Genomic DNA, 11,011 nt, shown 5'->3' on the forward strand with positions numbered 1-11,011 from the left:
TACAGCTGGATGCCCTTCCCAACGCCAACCACTCTGAGCATGTAGTGGGTGCTTTTACGTGCCACCGGCACGAAGGCCATTCAAGCGGGACTGGCAATGGCCACGCTCAAAATGGTGTATTTTACGTGCTACCTGCACAGGAGCCAGTCCAGCGGCACTGGCAACGATCTTGCTCGAATGTCTTTACACATGCCACTGGCACAAGTGCCAGGAAGGTGACGCTAGGCACAGGTGCCATCACGATTTCACTTTCGTTTGCCCCAACAGGTCTTCGCAAGCCAAGTAGTGTGTGCAATGAAGGAGACGACATTGGCATGGGTGCCAGTCGTCGAATTTAGTTCGATTTCACTTACCTCAACAGGTCTTCGTAAGTGGAGTTTAGTGTCCAATGAAGGAAAGGTATGCATAAGTGGGCTGGCTACACCCCTGGCAGAGGCTTTGGATTTACATATGCATATATATATATATGTATATATACATATGCATATATATAAATATATATACATATACATATATTGGGTTGGCAACTAAGTCCCCGCCGTCTTTTTTTAATTTTTGGAATTTATTGCATTTTTAAATTTTGGAATCTATTTTTTTCAAGAATTTTATTTTTGAATCATTTTGGAATCTATTTTGTTTTTTTTCTAGTTAATTTTAGTTAATTTTTGTTTATTTTCAGATAATTAAAATGGAATGTCAAGTTAAGAAAAACGAGCATTTTCAACACCTTCATTTTGCATTTAATCAAGTTTCTAAGGCTGCAAAAGCTGCTTGTGACATTTCTGCTGTGTATGGATAGGGTGACATAGCTGAAAGAACCACTCATGATTGGTATGCCAAGTTCAAAAATGAAAATGTTGACCTCAAAGACGCACCTCATTCTGGCCATCCAGTTGAGTTTGATGAATAGTGATTAAACCAACATTTGCACGAAAATTCTCATCAAAAGACAAGAGAAGGGTTCAGCAGTATGGAGCATGGGTTCTGCATGCTTTAAGTGACAGCAACAAAAATCAACAAGCCACAATCTCCGCTGGTTTGCTTGCTCATCACCGCTCAACTCATGGACACAAGCAATGATTTCTTTACCGAATCACTACCGGCGATGAAAAATGGTGCCTGTACATCAATATGAAGCAGCGTAAGAAAATTTTAATTTTCTGAAAATACTGAATGCCTCTTCCCCTGCCTCAGCCACCCATTAGCTACTTGCATTTGGGTGAAATGCAAATCTCCTGTGTGGAAAACATAGGAATGTGAGAAATTGAGGAAAGAAATAAGGTGGGATGTATGCAAATGTCATGTCGGACATGCTAGAAACAACAGGTAAAGGACAGGATTTCTGAAATAACTTCCTTGTAAGTTTAAATAGATCAGGTTTTGAAATATACTCATCACAAACAGGAATGACAGAATAGGAAAAGATAATTTCCATGGGATTTGAGCTGTAATTTACTGCACAGCAATTCATACAGAACTTTAACTCTGTGTGTGCCAAAGGAAGTTATTTTTGCATACCTTTCTTAATTTCAAAAGAAGGAAATGTAGTGAAGTTGTAATATGTTAAGAGCAGAAGGTCTTCGTGCTTTACAATGAAAAACTGAAAGAGAAAGATAATGCCTAATTCTATGCATGTGTGAAACATGGAATGAAAGTGAAAATGACCTTAAAATTGTACGACATGACCTCATTTCTGGGGTTCTCGGCATCCCCTTCTCTCCTGCTTTCCCTCACTTTTTGTGCAGGCTTTCTTTCACTATCAGCTATAGAAGATACATAGGGTATGAAACATCAGTGTCTGTCTCTCACCCGCTATCCGTCTTTCAACTTCTATAGAAACTTGTTTTCTGTCTCTATTTCTTTCTCTTGTTTCTCTGTCTTTTTTCTCATTCTGCATTTCATTCGGTCATTCCATAATAATTAATTTCTTTATGCTTTGAAGAGAGCAGAAATTGAAAGAAAAGAGAAAGTGAAGAAAAGGAGAGAGAGAGAGAGAGAGAGAGAGCAGAAAGTGAAAGAAATGAGAAAGTGAAAGATGTATGTATGTGTATATGAAATGGACGTGTGTGTGTGTGTGTGTGCATGTGCAAGAGTGAGAGAAAGAAAGAGAGAGAGAGAGAGAGAGAGAGAGAGAGAGAGAGAGAGTGAAGTTGTGTGTCATGTTGATGGATGTCTTTTAAGGTATACACTCATATTGAAAATGTGACGTCAGCATAGAAAATATTTACGATAGTTCACTAATGGAAAAGATTATAATTTTAAATTTTTGTAATGCAAATATGTCAATGAAAATGAAGTTTAGTTGGTAGTGGAAATAGTACTGAATCTTTGGATAAACCATATGTTAAAATCGGCAACTCAGTTTTGAAATGCATAAGGAACATTTGCACACACACACACACACACACACACACACACACACACACACAAACTCTCTTTTATAGATATAGATTATATTATTTATTTATTTAATTGAACGTGACCCATCCATTCTCAACTAAGCTCTCTTCACCCATATTTGTGTGACTCTCAACTCTGTACTGTTTTCTTCTTTACGTCTTTGCTTACTTCTTCCTCCACTCTTCTCTAATTCCCTTTCTCCACCTCCTTCCTTCACCATTCTCTATCTGTCACTTTGTCTCTCTCGCTCTCCCCTCTTTCCCTTTCTCTCTCTCTCATTGCTCACACGTGACCATCGTCCATCCTTCTTTTCCTCATGTGACAATCTTTCTTTTCCTGCTTGGATGTCTAAACGACTGGACGTTTTTTCTCTCTCTACCATCTTTTCTCTTTTCAAAAAATGTCTCTCCCAGCGTTCACTATTCTCCTTTCGTTCTGGATTAACGTTCAGTTTCCTTGAATGTCTCCACTGTTATTTTTCTGTTCCCAACTTTGACTCTCCATAAATCCTAAATTTTATTTTAGAATTTATGGGAGCAAATGTCTTTGAAGACTCATATTGTTGTTTCAAACCTCCGAAATGGGGAATAGATAGACAGCCAACAACTGATGAAAGGTCCTTTTCTAGTGAAGGGTCCTGTTTTCCATTTTTTTCTTGTTTACATATTTCACCTGTTTTTGTCCTGTAATTACTGCCCACATCTCATATCTCTCATGTGTATGTTATTTGCACCTTTAGTGACATCCTGTACCCATATATGCATGTTTATATATATACACATATATATATATATATATATATATATATATATATATATATATATATATATATATATATATATATACCAAGTGGACTCTCACCTTTTATCTCTCATGTTTCTCCCTCTTTTAATTTCTTCTTTGTGATATAATTCTTGGGAAAGAATATATTTGCGGCTGAAGATAGCTTTATACTATCAATTATATACCAATAATGATGCAACAACTATAAAGCTTGAAACACGTGCACCGCAGAATACTTTGTGTTTTGTTTTTATTTTTACGTTTTTAATTTATATATTATATTAGATTATTGACTTATATATATACAGGGCAGGTGGAAAGTAACTAGGTATTAGAAATTACTTATAGAATTTTTAGTATCACTGAAGTCATGATGATAACATTTTTGAAACAGACAACACTAATGGGGATTTCTTATTTTCTTATTTCTTCTTTCTCGATGGCCAGTCGCTTGACTGTTCAGGAGCAAGCTAAGATAGCAGCACGTTATGAAGTGTGGAATTCCATTGTTTTGTTTCATTGATGGTGGCATGCATAGAAAGGTAAGCATGCAACACTACATCCAGAGACAATTAAAAGTTATCATGCAAAGCTGATGACCACTGGCTCTGTAAACGATGCAAGAAGGAGTGGCCTTCCGACTACCTCCCAATCAGTGTAGAATGTAGCAACAGTGTAGAATGTAGCAACAGTGCAGGAAATGTTTAACCACAGCCTGCAAAAATCAACACATCAACTCATGAAAGTGGACTGACAAGACACACGATACATACATTGTTATGTAAAGAATTGAATTTTCGTCCATTGAATCCTCATTACATGCAAGAGCTAAAATCTGAAGACTGTGACAGCAGAATTCCAAAAGTCCAGAACTCTAAGAAGTCCAGATCTCATTACATGTGATGAGAAATGGATACTCTTTGACAACAACAGGAGAACAGGACAGTGATTAGATGCAGGAGAGTCACCTAAACACTACCCAAAACCACCATTGCACTCCAAAAGGTTAGTAGTCACTGTATGGTGGTCTGTGAAGGAGGTTATTAATTATTCATTTTAGCAACAAGGAAACACAGTAACAACAACATTGTATTGCCAGGAAATTGATTGTATGCATGAGAATTTGAAAAAGAAGCAACCCAAACTAGTGAATAGAGATGGCCCAATTTTGCTCTATGACAATGCACGTTCTCACACTTCTCAAGCTATGGTCCAAAAGTTGTAAAGCCTGAATTATAAGATTTTGCAACATCTTCCCTATTCCTCTGATATCTCCCCTAATTATTATCATTTATTTAAGCATTTTCAACTTTTCATATGCAATAAAACATTCTTAAATAGAGAAGAGGTAATTGAAGCATTCGGGCAGTTTATCACAGCAAACAATGAAATTTTTTCTAAGGTGGAATATATCACTTTGAGAAATGTTGGGTAAAGGTTATAAATGAACATGGATCATACTTTGATTAAATAAATCAGTTCTCAAACACTTCTGAAACATTTTATTGTTACCTCTCAAATACAAAATTTCATTTGTTTGTGACAACCTAATATATATATATATATATATATATATACATAAGGTTGAGGAGGGTATTGGATGAAGGGAAGTACTGGATCTTCCTAGAAACAGCTGTAAGACTCTATCCATAAAATACTTCTCCAACCTTACCATTGCTCTCTTTATCTTTTTATTTTTATATATTTACACACACATATATATATATATATATATATATATATATATATACGTGTGTGTGTGTGTGTGTGTAGATGTATGTGCGTATACATACATATATATATATATATATATATATATATATATATATATGTATATATATACATGTGTATATTAATAATTATACACTCACACACACACACACACACGCACATTCATACACAAAAACACCCACACACCATATATATCTATTATAAAATCTTTGAGATAGAAGCTATATAAGAACTGAAAAGCATTGTTTATAGCCAATTTAATGTGGCTGTACTCAAAGAGTACAGCCACATTCTAAGAAACATCAAAGACTGTCTCTTAGAAGAGAGTTATATTAAAGTAGACATAAGCAATACTTTTGGGTTCGTATATTGCTTCTATCTCGAACAAAGATTTTCTAACTGACCAGTTTCCTAGTTACAAAATCAGTGATTGCATGAGACTGTGTTTTCTATATATTGCAAGTGTAGTAAAATGCTGCTATGCCTGGCAACGAGTACCTACCACTGAGGAGATCCAATATAGATCAAAACCACATTGTCTGGTTGTCTTAAAGCCAGGGTGGCAGGAGTTATCTCCCACTTGTCATAAAAACCTCACTGTCATAAGAAGCTCACTGAATAAACCAGCTGGAGGAGATGTTTTCCTAATGTCAAATCATAGAGGACAGCCACACATAAGTAATCATAAACAATTCCTTACACATATATATATCTTTTACCTTTTATTTTCTTCTTGTTTCAGTCATTAGACTACAGCCATGTAATGGCATCACATTCAAGAAATTTAGTTGAATAAATAAACTCCAGTATTTATTGGTTTTTTTTTTAAGCTTGGTACTTATTCTATCAGTCTATTTTGGTAAACTGCCAACACCAGTTCAGAAGAGGTGGTGATGGTAGGAAGGACAAATACAAAAGCAAAGACACATGCATATATGTATATATATACATGTTATAGACAGTTACTTATATTCAATTGACTACTCCTAATGTCTTCTTTCCTCCCTGAGGGAAAGGAATATATATGATAATATTTATGACCATACCTAGCCATGAGCTGTCAACTCACTCTTGTCCTTTATTCAAAATAGACACAGTCTTCTAGTCTTAGATTTAATGGTTGATAGGGAGATAAATGAATTAGAAATGAATTATAATCCCTTACAACATTATGACCCCAATAGGCTTCATGCGATTCTTGGAAGTGTAGTCTATTTTTGGCTACAATAGTGACAACATGAATTTCTACCATCTTCTTGCTCTGTTAAAATATTTGAGAAAAATTATATCAATATGTCCTACTGGTTAAAATTCTATTTATTTATTTGTGCAGCTGAAGATGGCACTACATTTAAATTGATGTAATGATTGTCTTGTTCAATTAAATGGAGCCACTTGAAATGGTTGTACTACATCACTACTTGATATCCTTATTTTGATGTATATATATATTGTCAATTCAAAAAACAGAAAAAAAGAAAAACAAAAAACAAAACGTGTGGACATAACACAAGCAATGTATTAATATAATGCTTGGAGAAAGAAGAGTGTTGTTGTTTTGTTTTGAGCATAACTCTTCATTGGAAACAGGAAAAACAGGTAAGTCCAAATGGAAAGAAGAATGAAGGAGGAAAAGTCACCAACAGTCCACGTGTGGTTACATGTCCTCTAGTGACTGAAAGTAGAAAGAGAAAGTGAAAGTGCTTTCTGAGACAGAGGAGTGTGAAGATGGTTAGTATGTGTGTTTGCGTGATAGCATATGTATATACGGTAGTGTTTGTGTGTGTGGCAGTAATTATATGTGTGTGTGTGTGTGTGTGCATTTGGTGGTAACTGTGTGTGTGTGTGTCTGATAGCATGTGTATGTATGGTAGCATTTGTATGTGTGGTGTTAACTGTGTGTGTGTGTTTGTGTTTGTGCGAGTAGTCTGTGTATGTATGTGTATACACACATATACACATATATTTTATGGGCTTCTTTTAGTTGCTCTCTCAAAAGTCCACTTCCAAGGCTTTGGTTAACCTGATGCTATAGTAGCATACACTTATCCAAGGTGCCATGTGGTTTGGAAGCAAACTTCTTGCCACACAGCCATGCCTGCACCTATATATTCAAATTATGTTTAGAAAGAGGCTTATAATGTAAACAGTATAAAATAGCATACTTAAATTGCATGTTGCTTAAATGTGGTTAAAAAATACTGTTTTCCAAAGGGATCTTTCTGAGATGAGCAGTTGCAGTACCTGATGTTTAAACGATGCAGATATGTTAAGTATGTGATATCAGTGAAAGAGAAAGATTCTTTCTATTTGGCTGTTTGTCCCACAAAGTGAAACTAAAACCAGACACCATCTCTCTGTTATTTTCTTTCTATGTCTCCTCTATTCTCTCTCCGCCTCTATGTTCTCTGTCTGTCTGCCTGTCTGTCTTTCTGTCATGCTACTTCAAAGAGATTCTGTCTCTTTGTCCTGCAAAGTGAGACTAAAACTAGACACCATCTAACTATGATTTTCTTTCTTCTCTATCTGTCTATTTTTCCTCACTTTCTTTCTCTCTCTCTCTTCCTTTCTCTCTTTCTCTCTCTTCCTTTCTCTTTTTCTCTCTCTCTTCCTTTCTCACCTTCTTTCTCTCTTTGTCTCTCTTTCTTTCTTTCTCTCTCTCTTTCCCTCACTAAAAGAACACACACACACACACACATAAATCTTTCCTAATCTTCTTCATAATTACAAAAATACAGATTGGATCTGTGAGCAAGCTATCCTGGCTCCCAAAAATGTTGCAGTATATAGCATTAATAACATGCTACTGAATAAGCTTCCAAGAGAAACATTCACTTATAATGCAGTTGACAGTGTTGTTGATGATCAGAATAGTGTTATCTACCCATCGAATTTTTTAATTCACTAGAACTGCCTGATACAGCTCCTGATTGTCTTCATCTGAAAAAAGGGACTCCTATTATGCTATTACATAATTTGTCTCAACCAAAATTATGCAATGGTACAAGATTAATTGTGCACAAACTTATGAGGAACTGCATTGAGGCAGATATTCTCATTGGCTGTGGTAACGGTGACACCGTCTTCATTCCTCAAATACCAGTTATACCATCTAATGTCTCATTCCAATTTAAATGATTACAGTTTCCTATCTGAGTTTCCTTTGCCATGAGCATTAATAAAAGTCAGAACCAAACACTATGTTGCTGGATTGCAACTTCAAGAACCATGCTTTTTACATAGCCAACTTTATGTCTGAGCATCATGTGTGGGAGCAAATGCAAATCTTTTTGCTTATGCACCCTGAAATAAAACCAAAACATTGCTTATAAAGAAATGTTCACTCTTAATGCAACATAAATACTTTAATAACTTAATTTCCCCTTACTATCATTACATTAAAAAATGGCTAAATTACCTATTTCATTGAACTGTATTACATAATTGCCATTACTGTATTGATAAATATAATAAAAGAATAAAACTCACTATTGTCATATAATAAACAAACAGAAGTTCATGTATGAAGTTCATCTCTTTTCTACTTCAATTATTATATGATATCGATGCTTTCAAGAGATCAGTCAGCTGAACTATTTGCAGAGCAGCTTTTGAAACTTGGTGAAGGGAGAGTTCCAACTGATGGAGAACAGTTTCTTACAGTCAATGCAATATATAATTCAATTGATTCCGTTGATAATTTGATGCATGAAACCTGTCCTAATCTTCTTCATAATTACATCAATACAGATTACATCAGTGACAGAGCTATCCTGGTTCCAGAAAATGTTCCTCTACATACCATTAATGATATGCTATTGAATAAAAATCCAGAAATCTTCACTTATAATGCAGTTGACAGTATTGTTGATGATCAGGATAGTGTCAACTACCCCATCGAATTCTTTAACTCACTACAACCATCAGATACAGCTCCTCATTATCTTCATATGAAAAAAGGGACTCCTATTATGCTATTACATATTTTGTCTCAACCAAAATTATGCAATGGTACAAGATTAATTGTACAAGAACTTCATTGACCCAAAATATCCTCCCTGTTTCTAGTAAAGACTTATGTACCCCAAAATAAAAAAAAAACATTGTTCATAAAGAAATATTGATCTTTTTTCTACTTCAATTATTACGTAGTTTCCTCTTCTAAAAATACACACATACATATAATAATACTTTTAATGTGACTTCCGATAAACTGTAAAAGCAATTACCCAATTAATGACAGGTTCTATTGCTAGTATATATATATATATGGATATATAATCAAATGAAGAATAACATACGATGGATAATTGTGAGCTTGTTGCAGCTGTTTCTTATGTAACTTTTTAATAGAAGAATGAGAAGATTACTCCATTACAAAAGACTAATCATCAGACAAGAAGTAATTTTACAAACAAAAGAATATCCCAAGAATACAGCAGAGATGTGGCTGAAGTCTGCTGAGGCCAACTATGAAATGGGAGAATGACTATGTTGGCCATTGAGGTTAAGGTTATAGTTCTTGAAAGTGTGTAATATATATAAGGTCAGCAACCCTGGTGGGGAAAGGAGTCAGCTAGACTAGTTCATAGGTAGACTGGAGTGGGGTGGAGGTGATACACACACACACACACACACACACACGCACACATATATATAGTTCATATATCTGAAGGAGCACACTGTAGAATGAGCAGTAGTGTATTTTTTAGGAAATTACTTTTTATGACCAGTCAGAGAGTAACCATTAGGTTTTACATGTTATAGGCATGAAATCAATGGTCATTTTCTGACTAGACATAACAACTAACTTCCTAAATATATATATGCCTTATCTTCAAAACGTCTAGTTAGAATAGAGGCAGCTGATGAAGGAATAATTCCAAGTGGGTATCTGTTTTCCTATGTGTTCGTTCCGTCGTCTGTAGTTCATTTTTCTAACGTCCTGTACTCTGATATGCATCTATATACACATGTAGATGTAAGTATGTACATATATGTGTGTATACATGCATATATATTCTTTGTACTATATATATATATATATATATTTATATATATATATATATATATATATTTATATATATATATATATATATATATATATATATATATATATATATATATATATATATATATATATATATATATATATACATATATTAACGTTATTATCAGTCTGAATATGTTTGAGGCACGTTCAAACTAGTGAACAAGCTACTCACTGCGTTTTGTCATAGAAAATATGTCCCGTTTGTTGACAAATGGTGTGTATAAACCTATATCAGCTCACAGTGCCACTTACCCAGACTATGAGATGCGAGCATTTCAGAGTAGTTATGGCAAGTGGAAAAGCATAAAAGAATTAGTTTCTTCAATCAGCTCGTAGCATTGGCTGCTTGGTGTCTGTGACTGAAGAGAACAAATGAGGAAATAACTACTCCTAACTACTCTGAAATGGCGACATCTCACAGTGTGGGTAGGTGGTGCTGTGAGCTAGTCCAGGTGTATACACACCATTTGTCAACAAATGGGATGTACTTTCCATGACAAAATGCAGTGTGTAGCTTGTTCACTGGTTCAAACATGCCCAAGTATATTTGGACTGATAATAACATTATAATTTTACTTATCACTGCTCAGCACTCCCCCTCTGTAATATATACCATTCTGTGAAGACTGTGCTTCACTTTTTACATCAGAGTATGACTGAAATATTCTAGAGGCATCTCTTGTTTGCACTAAGAAAATGAAAATGATATCAAACATTGAGTGATATTGTTTTTGCTTTTTTCCGCTTTTGTTTCTTTTGTTTCTAATGCATAAATATTTCTGGCTAGAATTTTTAATGCAGGTTGCATTAAGTACATTTTCACTATATATATATATATATATATATATATATATATATATATATATATATATATATATATATATATATATATATATAGCTATGTAGCTACATAAATACATGTGTGTGTGTGTGTGTGTGTGTGTGTGTGTGTCTGTGTCTGTGTGTATCAAACATCACACAAGTTTTACTACCAAATATCAGAGGCCTGTTACAACTTGACAATAAAAGCTAAATTTCATATTC

General features: G+C 34.6%; 1 protein-coding gene across 1 annotated transcript; it reads left to right on the forward strand.

Moving 5' to 3' along the window:
- The first annotated feature begins 8,480 nt into the window (after nt 1–8,480).
- Nucleotides 8,481–8,957, forward strand: LOC106875174 (uncharacterized). The gene has a single exon (XM_014923210.1). It carries the CDS (start codon nt 8,481–8,483, stop codon nt 8,955–8,957), a length of 477 nt encoding a protein of 158 aa, XP_014778696.1.
- Nucleotides 8,958–11,011: the final 2,054 nt, after the last annotated feature.

Source organism: Octopus bimaculoides, chromosome 3, assembly GCF_046866305.1.
Source record: "Octopus bimaculoides isolate indiv1 chromosome 3, ASM4686630v1, whole genome shotgun sequence".
In the NCBI taxonomy this organism is placed as follows: Eukaryota; Metazoa; Mollusca; class Cephalopoda; order Octopoda; family Octopodidae; genus Octopus; species Octopus bimaculoides.